Here is a 15315-nt window from a genome sequence, read left to right as displayed (position 1 = left end):
CATCATTGCTGCAAATATCACAGCTCTGAAATAAAAGCTTGTGGTCATCTTAGTAGTGCATGTGGTCATCCATACAATACTTACTTTGATACTTGGTTAGGTCTCCTCAGCTTGGTGAGTGGCCTGCACCAAGGCGTTGACGTCTCTTTCGCACCATTCTGCGCCACTCCGGGCGGTCCTGGGCCATTGCTTCAACCTCGCGCACCCTCAGTCTGTTATTCCCTGTGATCAACTTCAAGTCTTCCATCACGCTGTTCAACCACGTCTGTCTGGGCCTTCCCCTTGACCTTTTGCCGTGATTCGGTGTCCACTCCAACAGCAGTCTTGGGAGCCTCTCCCTGGTCATTCTAAGGATGTGCCCCAACCATCTAAGCTTGCTGGCAGCCACAATCGCTTCAACACTTGTAGTCTCTGCTTGTTGCAGTATGTGTAAGTTGGCAACACGGTGGTACCATCTGATGCGAAGAATTCTCCTAAGGCACCTCTGGTGGAATACTTCCAGCCTTCTGCTCTGTGTCTTGGTGGTTACCCAGACTTCACTCCCATATGTAAGGATTGTGATGACTGCTGCTTCGTAGATACGGATCTTAGTTGACGGAAGAATGTTACTGTTATTCCAAATCTTGCCAAGTTGAGCAAAGGCGCCAGCAGCTTTTTGGATACGCTTTGAGATTTCAGTGTCTAATGTTCCATCACTAGTGAATGTGGTCCCCAGGTAAGTAAAAGTGCTGACTTGTTCAACAGGATATCCTTCCACCTCCAAGTCAAACTAAAAGCAGTAGACAAACTGAAAGCTACACAACGGTCTTTTCCAGCTTTGGAACATCTACGTGATGGAACAAAGGTCACAGAGTATAACATCGAGTTAAAGAATCGTTTTGAATGTTTGTATGTAGAAGATGAACACATTGAGGACACATGGGAGAAGTTTAAAGTGGTTGTTCACTCTGCCTCATCTGAAGTGCTTGGTGACCGTCCAAAGAAAAGACGACAGCAACACCTATCACAGAAGACAAAAGAACTCATTATGAAGCGAGCTCAGGTTAAAAGACGTGATCCAACATCTGATGTGAACAAGTCAGAATACTCACGGTTAAACAAAATGGTGAAGAAAAGTTGCAAAGTTGATGATAATAACTGGGCTCTTAGAGTGGCCACGGATCTAGAGGATGCAGCGAAACAAGGAAATCAGCGAGAAGTTTGGCAGAAGATCAAAATCTTGTCAAACAAACGCAGTAAGAAGTCCTCGGCAGTCAGAGACAAGTCTGGAAAGTTGATTTCTGATCCCGACGCTCAACGGAAACGGTGGGCCGAACACTTCTCAGAGTTATTGAACCCGCAACAGGAAGATACTGATTTAACTGAGCTAGATAGCATACCAGGGGTCCCCAGTTTTACCTACCTTGGAGATGATGATGGTCCGCCAACAGGTGAAGAAATCCAGGATGCCCTTAAAAAACTGAAAAACCACAAATCTCCGGGAGTGGATGAAATAGCCAACGAGCAACTTAAGTACGGTGCGATGGGATTAACGAAGGCGTTGGAAGCTCTTTTTGCCAAGGTTTGGTATGGTGAGGTTATCCCTGAGGACTGGGCTAAGGGTATAATCGTTGTGCTGCCAAAGAAGGGTGACACTACAATCTGCGGGAACAACAGGGGGATAACACTCAGGTCAACAGCATCGAAGCTCTTCCAAATTGTTATCCTGAGGCGCATCAACAAGGGACTGGAAAATCTGCTGAGGGAAAATCAGTGTGGCTTTCGGAAGAACAGATCATGCATTGACCAGATTTATTCTCTTCAAACAATCATCCACAGAAGTATTGAATATAACATCCCACTGTACATAAACTTTATTGACTTCAAGGCTGCTTTTGACAGTATCAAACGAGAATTCATCTGGAAAGCCTTTTCTTTCTATGGCCTTCCTGCTAAGTACATTCGAGTCTTACAGGCTTTCTTCAACAAGACAGTGAGCGCAGTAAGAGTCAATGGGGAACAGTCCAATTGGTTCGATGTTGAATCCGGAACGGGCCAGGGCGACATACAGGGTCCACCAGTTTTTAATGTGTGCATCAACTTGGCAGCCTACCTCACGGAACAAAACAAACGACTCAGCGCAGGTGCAGTGTTGATTCAGGAAACTCCTCAACAGCCATTGGTATCGGTCATGGATACTGACTATGCTGATGATATGGCCTTACTGGACAACACAAAACCCGGCCTGCAGGAAACTACTGACCTGTTATGTAAGAACAGCTCTCTAGCCGGACTCAAGGCAAATGCCAAGAAGACTCAGGTCATGGTAATTGGCAAAAACACCACACAGAGACCATACACTGAGGGAGGAACTCTTAATATCCATACAATAACAAAATATAAATATAAATACGTTTTTTTTTCTCATTATGATTGGTCTGATAACTTGTAAGCCTTCTTATAAGAATGTGTAATATCTACTTGTCCTCGATTATGTTGGTCATAGAAAAAACAACGACTCTCGGATGCTCATCATTTCACCACATTTTAGATAAAGGCTAACAGAGTCGAATACTAGCAATTCATGACTGAACAAAAAAAGTAAGTGTGCTTCTCGGAAATTCCAAAAAACACGCATTCTGTTCTGGTAAGTTAAACGTTACAGAAAACAACAACATTGGAATGTTATCGGGCCATTCCAGACGACAAGAGAAACTGGACGGATTCAAAACTTCCGCGCCTGCTGACTTTTATGAGGACACTGTGGGTAGTAACCATTTCGACACTGGTGATAGAGATGGGTAATTCAAAGGACACAATTCATATATGTATATATATCAAAGTGGGCAAATAAAAGAACATAGGAACTCAAGTTCTTGCTTGACTATTTCAGAGGCAGGGTGAATGTTGTCCTTGTTCCAGTGGGCATTAGTCATCTCCCACGCGTCAACAAAAACAACCTGCATCCCGGCGAACACTTCTCTCATGATCAGGTCCAACTTGTGACCCAGCCAGTTGCCTCCGATCAGTTCGTTGCCCATGCGCGTGTTTGCAGACTTGATGACGACCACAGTCCCCGGACTCCGGTTGAGTAGCCGTTCTACAGCAACCCGGATCGCGAACAGTCTTTCTTTATAGATGTCCACAGGGAACGAGGTGAAGTGAGCCCAGACAGAAATGCCGACTACATCGTTTGGTCCACCTTCGATCTCATCAATGGCGTTAGCGACGTACTTAAGGTGAAACGTCGGAGTCCAAGTTGACCTAACAGGTGGTCCGTGGATTCGAAACTTCACCGTTATGTTATTTATTGAGTCGTGAGCAAGCAGTGGACCCGTGTTGTGAACGGCGTCTGGAATAGGTATCTCAGTCATGTGCAAGATCTTCACGAGTTCTTCGTACCATTGTCGTATGGTGGAATCCCCAAAGAAGTGCATGGTCTTGTCTGTGAGACATTGCTGCCACTCTGGTACTGTGGAGAAATGCCTGTTTTCACAGACTAGCGACTGCCAGACGCCATGATGGAAATAACCGGAGATGGGAGGGTTGGGATGTCCCGGCATGCAGTGGGTGCGGTTGGCCAAGAGATCCATGCCTAAGTTACAACAGTACGATTTTCAGTGAAGTCTGCAGAACTGAAGTGTGAAACTGAAATATCATGATCAACAGAGTCAATGAATTATACTATCTAACATCGAGCACACTCCCCTCCCCTCGCAGATCCTTGCTCGCAGTCTATACAATATACACTGGGAGCCAGAATGGGAGACTCTGCTGAACGAGACTGAGGATTCTAATTTTGTGGGCTTAGCCACAAAAGTAGTTGTCAACGAATCAGAGAATCGCCTAGATATTTCACCTTAACGGTAAAGCGGAATCTCTGATTGGCTGACAGGTGGTTTGATGCCACACCCACAAAAGTGGAAACCACAACCCGGATCAGCCCGAGGTATTTTGTATAGGCTACAGGCGAGTACTGCTAGTCTACGTAGGAGACTAACGCCGAGAAATGAAGAGAAAAATCATATATAATAATCCTACCTTCCATGACGTAGACTCTATCTGGGTCTCCAGAGAGAGGAATTCTTGCTGCGTTTGCTTCACCGTTGGAAAATGTGCTATGGAAGAAACCATTCAAGATGATGAATTATTCTACCGTTTATTCTACTGTACTCCTGCTGAGTGTTACTATCATCACTGTCATCAGGTTGTATCATTTGTGGTACTTGTACAGAAATAGTCCTGATATCAAATTTGATAACTTTTGCAAATGTAACGATTAGTTTGTCTTGAGCAAACAACATAAACCCCATAACATGTAACCTATTCCCTACTATCCCTACTACTATATTTGTGTTCGATACACGTACTTCCTGAAACGACTCTCTTCTCCCTTCTCTAGCATGTCTCTCATCGCCCTGTACATGTGGACGCCGTGGAAGCCCCAGGCGTCACAGGGAACTGTCACCGCCTTCTCACAGAACCACCGTGCCCCCGCGTGCGGGTCCGAATAATTACACACGCCGCCGTCTCCGTGCAAGACTTCGGGATACACGTTACACAGCACCTGAACTTCCTCTTTGCTTCCGTTCTGGTAGCGTCTGCGAAACATGACCTTGTCGGCGGGAAAATCAAGAGCAGTTCGTTCTATGATATCTACAGTTTGTCGAGAACTGATAAGTTGGATATTAATTTTAACATTTCCTGTCCATAAGAGTCGAAACGTCACAGTGTACGTGCCATCGGCGTTGTCTTTGATGATGCCGACAGCACTTGAACGTGAATTAGATGTTGAAATAGAGGCCCGTAAAAAGTCACCGACGTTTGCGGTCATATTATGCTTGTGTCGAGCTGAGATGACCACACTTAATTCTTCCCCAACTCGAAATGTTGATTTCGGTGACGTCACCAAATAGCCCAGTTGATTGGCGTAGATGTACTCGATGTTCCAGTAACCTTTCTGTGATGGGACAACAAAAACAAGAGAAGGGAGATACATTTGGGGATCGGCTGTATTTTGTTCAGTCAGATACCTCTCATTGCAGAACGTGGGGTAGTTCATTATCCACTGCCTTCCAATAAGAAGTTAAACGCATCAACATTATAGTAAAAGTGGTACCTTATAGTTCAAGAAACTAGTGCGGTAAGTACATCATTACTTCATTCTTACTTTGAGACTGCACGTGTAATTATCCTTCGGACATGATTTTGCCAATGAATGAATTTAATAGGGAACGTGCTTCAGTTCACATCATCCACATTTTAACTTCTGGTATTATCATCAAGGTCCATCATTGTTGAATTTCGTGATCTTCATGAACCCCTTTATGACATGAAGAACACTAGAACAAAGAACACTTAAATCAGTTATGATTGACTGAAAAAGAGGCAGGTAAAATTCATGAATTATAAGCGAATCATCAACTTGTCGATGGATGCAAATACATTTATCAGAATGCCATGGAATCAAACGGATGGATTGTTCGGAGAAACGAGTCCGAATAACCTACCAGAAAATAGTACATCCCCACGTTGCTGAAGAGAAGTATACAGAGCGCCGTGTACTTTGTGTAGCGGCGGATGCTGCCGACTAATGGTTCAGTCATGATCCTACAAAGTCAAAGAAACGGAAATTGGAGGAGGACATTATAACATAGGTAATGGGTAAGGCAGATTTCGGATTACAAGTACTTTAATTTGTACTCATGTACAAGCCTACACCCATGTTGATATCACGACCAACTTGTATATATATTTTTGCCAGTGCCAGGTCTATACAATATCTACTTCAAACGTACACGTGGGAATGAAGAAACATTTTTGTGTTATAACCACATAGTTATACTTTTCGGAGTTGACTCAGGACTGTGTAAGCTTTTCAAGTACCTTTTACCCGACTTGACTTGAGTTGAGCCATGGCAAGTAAATTTTATGGGTAACTTCAGCTCGCTCATCAATTTTCGTCCGATTTCAGAAAAAATTCTTCTGGGATGGTCATAATAACGAGAAAGTAGCAAAATTGGAAAATATGTTGTGTTGTAGCCTAATTGTATTGGTAGCAGTCACACAAGTGAAGGAGCCATGACTGCAGTTGTAGATTGACTGAACTGAACTATTTCGATAGTTGCAAAAGTGGCACCACTATGAGTGTAATTACCAACTTCGAAGGTGATGCCAGTATACCACACTAGTGCCAATTTTGCTACACTAGTTCACTTCTTGAATACAAGAATGGATGCTTTGTTGGCTGTGATAGCATTTGTCACATTCTTGTTGCAAATTTTATGGTGTCTATTTTGAAAATTAAGCCATCTTGTTTGTTCCCATGTTTTTTTGTTCCCTATCTCACTATTTTTGCTGTCTGTAGAGGATGTCACACATAAAATTTATATGCTGTGGTCTTAACTTGAAAGATGGGTCAAGTCCAACCTGTGTTTACACAATCTCTCGCTGGCTGGCTGATCACCTAGGTGGTGGCAACTGTAAGGCCGGCCGCTAGGGGCGCGATTTTAGTCAGGCTTGGTCAAGTTGTCCAGCGTGAGGATGGGCAGGTTTCAAAAGATACCGCATACCAAATGCACATGAAGGTATACATATGTTGTTGACACAATGTACTTTTGCCAAAGTGTACGTCGCGTGTTGCGAACCAAATGTTGCTTTACACGTAGCATAGTAGAGTCGTTATACAGCTGGGCGTCAAAGTCAAAGGTAAAGTCACTTCGCGGCCCCGTGTGTTAACAGAGTCCACTCCGATGAGTTGAACTGGAATCGACTAAAACGCTTGGGCAGTAGAGTTACTCAGTTATAAGTGTTATTTGTAGATTAATCTTTAACAGCTGTTGTCGCCATACGCTGTACCCTTTATTTGATGTCTTTGTTGTTTACACACATAAAGTTTTCTTGACTACTGCTTCTAAACCACAAAAAATGACACAAAAGTCGTGGAGGTAATGGCTATTGAGAATGTTCAACTAGAGTGAACATTTTGCTGGCCGCGGCCGTACAGAAGCACATTTATTTACGTTAGGCACATTGTTATTGATGTTTGGTATAAAAACATATTTTAGTTTTCTAGCCGTTGCGAGCCAACAGAAACATGTAACATTGCAAACGCGGAAGCAAATGTCTAAAAAATTACTTGTTACACGAAAGAGATTGAAAGTCCTTTATGGAAATCCAACACGTTGTTGATTCATGCATACCTTGCCCCTAGTAACGGGCAGCGGGGTAAGTTGTACCTGTAGCAGTGTTTGTTTTCTCGTCAAACAGAGATGGGATTGAGGCAAACAAATTCTCTCCAGTTTTTGTCTCTGTTTTTAACATGGGCCTTCCGAATCCCTCTGTTGCTTTGTTGTCCTTTTTAAAGCCCCCCAAAGTATGTTTTTCGGATTCCTGTGTCTTGATATCAAAAGCAAACAAGAGTTCCACGAACACATGTACATATCGTCGCTAAACTTTAACATGGGTTGTTTTGAAGAGTGCTCCGCTTTTTTGTGACCTTATAAATCGTCAATGCTATGATGGGCCTGTCCTATTGAAAATTTAACTGGTTTTCTCTACTACAAGATAAGTTTCCATGCTATATAACATGTAACATGATGGAGCGCATACCTTTGTTTAGCAGACTGACGAGCTAAATTACTAGTTGTATTCGGCGGTTCTGAGGTTATGAACAGACAGGTAGACAATCACACACAAGCACGCATACAGACACGGCCAAAAGAATACCCCCATTCTTACGGAGTTCACTCACTCATCCTCTTGCACGTGGTGCGTAGAGCCGAGTCTTACGGAGTAAGACGAGCAAAAGATGGGTATGTGGAAATGACGTGTTGATGTTGATTGACAAGAATCAAGAAAACGAGTGAAGTTCCCCCCATATCAGCCTAGTGTATCAGTACTCGTGAACGGCTCACTGTGGACATTTATTGGTAAGTAAAGGTTGACCAAGGCGGTCTTTTGTTTTATCATTTTTAACTGTCTTGATTTGATATACTGTAATATTTTTTCTGTAGAAGAGGGTATGTACTCATTCTGTAAAAACTAAAACTTGACAACTCTTACCAGTCTTATTTATAATTTGGGCCTTTAATGTGAGCTAGGACCGTTCAAACGCGTGCGTACATTCAAGTCTTGGGCTTAGGTAAAGTTTGAGACCGAAATAAGTAAAAAAGATGATTTATTCCCCACAACATTCATCAACGCCAACGAAATGCCATACTCAACTCATTAGGACAGTGTAAACAAGATCGTCTATAAACATCTACATCCAATATATCTACATCACTCTACATCTGCATCCTACATCTACATCTGCATATACTTCTGCATCTACTTCTACATCTAACGTTAATCTCCAACCAGATCCCCGGTGCGTAATGTATAGTATCAAACTTACCGTAGGTGCCCATTTGACTCCCTTAGCCGGCTATACTCCCTGGCCAGCTTTGATACTATCTTATGGCATCGTAGGATCTGCTTGGAGATTAATATTAATATCTGCATCTGCATCTATAGAAAACTGAGCGAAGCCTCGCGGGGTATAACGCTCAGGGAGTTAGGGTTTTACCCTAGCATGGCGGGTGGTAGTGATTATCAAAAAGAGTTACCCGTGAAGTGTTTTGTACATATTGTCATTCTACGGGTGGACAGAATTAACTAGGGAAGCCGTAATGCTTGGCTACACCAGTCTTACTAACTTTGTCTAACTGAACAAGCTGTTCTCGACTTTTGTAAGCCGATGATTACTGTTAGCCTCTACCAGACCTTCCTGAGGGGTTATCAATAGTAGAATTCGGCCAGGAGAGTGAGCCTGCGAATAGATCAACATTTTACCCGTCTGGGAACTGAACTAGTGATACCATATGGTGGCTAGACTCCTAGTTGTCTAAATTTGACTACTTTTTAGCCTGCGTAGTTAGTCTGTACTATGTTGGAAACTAGATTAGTGTATTGCTACGCTAAACATAATTTGGACCATTTAGTAAGAATCAAAAGACATAACGTGATCCTATTTGTTTCCGTGTTGATCCCTTCACATACCTGTTTGTTTCCGCAATATTTCCGCTCGGCTCAGAAACAGAAGACGCGCGTTTTTTTTTGTCCCCCCGAACCAAGGCAACAAGAAAACCGCCAACCGACTTCAGGTGTAGATTATTATTAGACAAAAATAGTCTCTGGAAATTTCCTATGCAGAAAAAGTCTGACTAGAAAGCAGGAACGTCCAAATGTATGACCTTTGCCTGCTAGCGTCGAGTCGATAGGGAAGTGTACCATACGTGACTAAGAGTCTGGCCACATTAAAAGTAAGACCGCAGATTGAAGGTGATCTTGCAATTGTCGTGCAAGTGTCGTACAAACCCGGCTGAAAATCTTGCAGAAAACGGCAGTCTCAGATCTTTGTCAGCGGTTGGTTCTGTTATACAGCGTGGTTGAAAATCGCACGATATCAGAATCACACGTCGACGGCCTACTACGATTGTTGACATAGGATCGCCTGTTTTTATGAGAACACGTTACTGTTAGCAACCTTCCTCCTTTACAGCACAACAATGTCAGTCACCGTTACCTTCATAAAGGTAAAAAGTACATAGAGATCGTCAACTCTCTGCAGTTCATCTCACGTATTGACAATCACAACTACATATTTTGAGTTTAGACTACATTTTAGGAACAGAGGAACATACAGCTACGAAGAGTGTCCCCCCACCAGGCTGTAAGAATAGAGCTAATGAGTAACCCATAACATATAATCGTTTAGTGCATTGTAGAGTATGTGGAGAAGGACAACCTCAAGCCAACCGCTCACAATTACGCCAGATCTTCAGAAAAGACAATGGAGCCGCATGTTCCCCTTTTAGGAACTTTATTGGAACCGACACACAACAACGTTTTAATGCATTGTATCAGTGATTGGGAAATGTCAGGGACGCTCAGGTCTCTATCTCTATCTCCCTACCTCTGTGTCAAGCAACTTTTGAATAGCAAGCAGATACACGATCAAAACGACCGACGAAAAAGATTGCAGACACTTTCTATGATATCGATGTAGTAATCAAAGTTTGGAGAGTGTTATCTTATTGAGTCAATGGACTTTCAATTTTGACATTACAACTTTAGACATATGCATATTCGTACGTGTTAGTCGCGATGATTCTAGCTGTTCTTCTATTTAACCTGATTAGTCATTGGTCCCGAAAGTTGCCCTTTGACCCCACAATACTAAGAGATGTCAAACTGTCAGTCCTCCTGTGGTCCTCGTCTACGGCGGACCCCTCCACTTCTGCTCACCACGCAAAGCAGAAAACCTGCCCAGCGGTGATGTTGGTTTTTCGACGCCGCAGGGAAGCACGCTACGGCTCGAGGCCTTGGCGGTCACGTTTTGATTACCCTCGGGAGGACACGTTCTTTCCACGGAAGGTTTGATTTGGTTCCGCGGTCGGTTGGTACTTTTTCTTGTGTTTCTCTCGTCTCTTTACTCCTGTGTGTGCTTCGTTAGAGGTTCGGAGCGGCCTTTACTGATTATGGTTCTCGCTTTTGTGTTTCCTTTCTAGCACGGCTTGGAATTCCGGCTGCCAGCTATATCATTTTAATCCTTGCGTTGTCTGTTGTTTTTTGCATATGAATACTTGATTTTTTGAGGGAGGAATGTTCCGGAGTGCAGGGGTGACTGCTTTACGCCATTTTCGTTACAGTTTCAAGCCTTTCTTCCTTCTTAGGCCGGGACGAGTTTAGGACGCCTTTTTCGTTCAGGCTGGCGTTTTGTTCTGTGTGAAGCTGATTGATTCTTGTGTGTTTTCGTGCCTTTGTGAATGTTTTAGCAGGGTCCGACAGCTACTCCAAGCAGATAGTTGGTGCCCACATGGCAGATGGTGGTTCTCTCGAATTTCTTTTGTCCTGGTTATGTTTTTGTATCCATAGTGATCCTCCGCGAAGGAAAGCTGTGGGTGTTGGCTTTTATTGCTGAGGTGTGGAGCAGAACGAGAGTTTCCAGATTTTGATGTCATTTTTTGATTTTCGTGAATATTTCAGGCAGGAACAGAGAACGACGATGGCATGTTCCAGGAGGCAAGATGGCGACCCCCCCCCCTCCTGGTTCTTTGTTTTCAGGATCAGACGTCACCCCGCTGAGAGAGCTTGTCGTAGCGTTCAGCCAACCCCTCTGAGCTTCGAAGGCTGCAGTCGGTACGATTTGGGTGTCATTTCTGTTTTGGCAAGGTAGAATTTTCTTTTGCTTTCCTAGATTGAACGTCGAGGCTGTGTATGGGGTTTCCGCTAATATTTTGCATTAGTTTGGAGTTTGATTTGCATGTGTATGAGTGTGTATCTGTAAGGCGCGTTTGGATGTTGTGGGCGCGCGTGACCCAGCCTTACGCCACGTAACGCGGCTCGCTCGCATGTGGGGGGGCTGGGCGGTGTGGAAGATGCGTTTGTTTTAGACTTGTCTGTCTGGGACCGGACCTGTTGCCGGGCGCCCGTCCCTCCCCACTATCTCATGGTTCACGTGTTGTTCATACAGGTCTGACGCTCTCCCCCTCCAACAACAGGGATGCGAGGGACACACCACCACCCAGCTCCGGGACACGCCATCATCAACCTCGCCAGATGTGCGGCCCGATAGGACCCGTTGGTGGCCTGCACAAGTTTTAGCAGCAGAGAGGGGTCAAGACGCGCCAGGGAACCTGTTAGGCTGTGATGTTTTATGTTGTGAACCATGTTTTCTTTGTACTGAATAAAGTTGTGAGATAATAAATACCAGGGAACCTGAGGAGGCGGCTTCAGGGCACAGTGCTACAAGGGACAGCGGCCAGAGGATCAGGGTCGACTGGCGCTCCGGTCCCCGACACCGCCCAGCCCCTGCCGGTCAGTTCAGCTAACCCCGCCGACAGCTCAAGGAACGGACTGTAAGTCATTTTTTCCCCTTTTTTTTTTTTTCTTGATGGATTTTGACATGTCGTTTTCCAGTGCGATGGGGTGCCGCGGGATGCTGGATGGTTAGGAACTAATCGAGTAACCCTGTTTTGAGATTGGTCTGACCAAGAACGTCTTTGGTTTGACGCCTTTTTTATAGCACAGCAAGATATCATTCAGTGCGACGGGGTTCCGCAGTAAGCTGAATGACCCGAGAAGTGTGCAGGCGTATTTTCAGCATGGTGTGACGTTATCCAGCGCGAAGGGTTTCCGCGGAAGGCTGGACGATCCGAGAAATTGTGCTCGTTTATTTTCTTTCGTGATTTGCTGTGACATCATTCAGCGCGAAGGGGTTCCGCGGAAGGCTGAATGATTCGGGAAGTCATGTACGTTCTTCCATGACATTTTGTAACTAAATCCAGTGCGATGGGTTTCCGCGGGAGGCTGGATGATTTGCTAGGCGGAAGTGCGTAAGTATCGTCGCCGGACTGAGGCCTGGCTAAAGGGTGTGCGCGGGAAACGGGCATTGAGGACAGAAGTGAGCAGCCTGATGTGCGTCTGTGTATAAATGATTTTTGTGTCGCACAGTGATGACTTACCAGATGCAGTACAGAGCATGGTTCAGTTATGTCTGTTTTTCCTTCATGTTTGAATCGCTGTGTAAATTTGGAGTGGGTATGATCAGTGTTGGGAAAACGAGTGTGAATACTTAGGAATGTGTGGTTTATGTAACGTTAGTGATAAAAGTTCAAAGAAGAGCAAGATGAGTGAGGGGGACAAGTCGAGAGGAGTAAGAAAGGAATCATATGAGTAAGGGGAGAGGAAAGGTGATAGAGCGAAGATAAGGATGGGAAGATGAGAGAGGGATAAAGACAGGGAGTGATTTGAAAGAGTAGACAGGGAGAGGAAAGGAGCGAGAAGGTACCTTAAGGAAGTATCTTTGTAGGGAGGTATTAGGGGACAGGAGAGGAAAGGCTCCAAAGTCAGAGAGGGCAAAGGCGGAAGACGATTTCCGCATCACTTCATAACGGAGGGGCCGAGGACTAATTCAGGACAAATAGGATACTATTTAACCTGATTAGTCATTGGTCCCGAAAGTTGCCCTTTGACCCCACAATACTAAGAGATGTCAAACTGTCAGTCCTCCTGTGGCCCTCCGGCTACGTCTGGAGCCTGAAGCGACCCACCCGCCCAGCCCTCGACAAGTTTTCTGCTTTGCGCGGTTTTTGGACGCCCGCTTAATGCGGTCGTCTCAGCGCATAGGTGACTTTAGGCTCCAGACGATTTCCGCATCACTTCATAACGGAGGGGCCGAGGACTAATTCAGGACAAATAGGATACTATTTTGCCTTTACTACGTATCCCATTTTAGCAGTGCACTCATATTTCGTACGACTCGGTCACTCTCGTCGTGGGCCGTCGTACGATTTCTATACGGAGGATTGTCAAGCAGGCTGAGACAGCCTGTAATAAAAGCCTACACGGAACCTAATGTGCATGCATGATTATTGCAAGAATGAGAATGCGCCCAATCGTACTTTGACTGTGACCAATCCCTAAGACAGTAAGAAACCTGGCTAGAGCGCACCATGCTAAGGCTTCAAGGTCCTGAGAATAGAAGGCGACAGCTGCCTAGCGAAGCTCTGCCAACCCGTTGCACCTTATTTGTGGAGGGGAATTCCAGTTTTATTTTTAGCACTCTCTGGGCTGAGCGAAGAGAGAGACATCTAGTCTCAGCTGATATCAACTGTACAGACATAACGTGTTGCTGAGGTAAGAATGATTCAAGTGGACACATAGACACATCTTCCTCCGTTTGATACTTATGCCTTTTTAATGTGTCCATGTGGTGGTAAGATGAAAGCATTGTGGTGAGGAAAACTTGGGTTGTTGGGGAGGGGGGTAGTGAAACCCGAGCAGTTAATGCAGCTAGGGACGGTAAACTTTAATGGATGACGTTGTTAGCGTTGCAATTGAAACATATATGCTCGTACTTATGCATGCAGTATAGAGGCTATTGTATTTATTTTGCATTGTTATCATACCGTCTATCCTACACTAACGATATGACCTATGCCCCCTACCTTCCCTACTCTGAAGTGCTTTGACTCCTAGCTTTGTCAAAAATGTGACAGTATCTTACATTCATCCTTCACTACATACGTCTATGATAGATCCTGCGATAGATTATGACATTCGCATGCGTACTTGTATTGGACTTCTTTGCAAAGACCTTTTCCCTAGTTCTCCTCAACATAATACCAACAATGAACTTCAATCCCAATGTCTTTATTTGTTATCATAGGGGTCATCTCCAAGGACAAAATGTCGGACAGAAAACGCCTGTATAAAGTTCCCAAGGAGACGTACACGTTCTGTGGTAACCAGGTGGAAATCTGGGAGGAGCTGGCGGCTTGCGGGGAGGGCGCAACTGTCTGGGAGTCGGTGAGATTTGTTCACGATTCATCAGGCTCTTCATATTCAATGGATCATGTACTACACCTATTAGTTGACAGTTCCTTTTTTTTCTGGCCACTGACTGTATCACATATGATTGAGGGAGGATGTAATATTTTACGAATGAATCAAATCTCGCGAAACAGCAACATCTTAGAATAAGGGAAATCGTGTTCACTTTCGATATCTCCCAAAGGGGAAAGTCTTTAACGTATGTAATAACACTTAGTAACTCTCTTTACACCACCCACACTCCCGTACTGTTTGAGGGAGGATATGATATTTTACGGCCGAATCAAATCTCGCGAAACAACAACATCTGCCTTGCAACGTTAAATTTTGTATCGCACACGACGTGTAGGTCATCTGCGGTATGCCTGGCATGCTCGTCGTGTTTTTGCATGCAGTTTTCCTTATCCTCGCTAGATGTCAACTGTGAGTGGGGCTAGTAGGGTGAACACATTGTTTTGCCTCTGCAGGGTGAGACGATGAGCAGGTATCTGGAGCAGTCCGGGCTGGACCTGGAGGATAAGGTGGTGCTCGAGCTGGGCTCGGGAACGGGACTGGTCAGCATCGTGGCAAGCCTGATGGGTCAGCAACCTTACTAGCTTTATCTCTGCTTCGTTTCGTAGATGCTCCGTTGGTGCTTGACATTTTCCTTCAGCGACTTTCTTCAGCTGAAAAAAAATCAACATAATTTCAGACAGTGCATTTTCATTACAGGTATACATTTAGCATGATGTTAACCATTTTTTAATTGGCACTCACCTAGGTAATGCTGGTATCCTCCTCAAGCTAACGTCACATTCCCAAACCGGGGACCGGCCGGGCTGTTTGTGGAAATTTAAACGAGAAATATACACAAATAATGCCCTCGACTATTGTCTTTATATCTTGTGTAGCTTAGTGTCTTTTATGGCATACTTTTCGTTCCCGAAAGCTGCCCAGTCGCGCCCCGGTTGGAAAAGT

At 44.6% G+C, this 15315-nt stretch overlaps 2 protein-coding genes and 1 long non-coding RNA gene across 3 annotated transcripts; 2 read left to right on the top strand and 1 right to left on the bottom strand.

Annotated features, from left to right (window-relative positions):
• Nucleotides 1-2470: 2470 nt before the first annotated feature.
• Nucleotides 2471-9276, bottom strand: LOC118432576 (NXPE family member 3-like). Its single transcript, XM_035844207.1, has 5 exons — nt 9022-9276; nt 5490-5589; nt 4350-4939; nt 4021-4097; nt 2471-3574 (listed from the first exon to the last, which is right to left on the bottom strand). Exons 2-5 carry the CDS (start codon nt 5583-5585, stop codon nt 2817-2819), a joined length of 1521 nt encoding a protein of 506 aa, XP_035700100.1. The 5' UTR covers nt 5586-5589; nt 9022-9276; the 3' UTR covers nt 2471-2816.
• Nucleotides 9277-10145: 869 nt separating this feature from the next.
• Nucleotides 10146-11749, top strand: LOC118432479. Its single transcript, XR_004833089.1, has 2 exons — nt 10146-10420; nt 11498-11749. It is a non-coding gene; the product is annotated as an uncharacterized LOC118432479 (long non-coding RNA).
• Nucleotides 11750-13534: 1785 nt separating this feature from the next.
• On the top strand, nt 13535-14969 carry LOC118432515 (protein N-lysine methyltransferase METTL21A-like). The gene is made up of 3 exons (XM_035844124.1): nt 13535-13662; nt 14195-14334; nt 14826-14969. The coding sequence occupies exons 2-3, from the start codon at nt 14215-14217 to the stop codon at nt 14952-14954; spliced, it is 249 nt and encodes an 82-aa protein (XP_035700017.1). The 5' UTR covers nt 13535-13662; nt 14195-14214; the 3' UTR covers nt 14955-14969.
• Nucleotides 14970-15315: the final 346 nt, after the last annotated feature.

Source organism: Branchiostoma floridae, chromosome 15, assembly GCF_000003815.2.
Source record: "Branchiostoma floridae strain S238N-H82 chromosome 15, Bfl_VNyyK, whole genome shotgun sequence".
Classification (NCBI taxonomy): domain Eukaryota; kingdom Metazoa; phylum Chordata; class Leptocardii; order Amphioxiformes; family Branchiostomatidae; genus Branchiostoma; species Branchiostoma floridae.
Note: the sequence above shows the minus strand (reverse complement) of the source record. Positions and strands in the feature narration are given on the sequence as shown.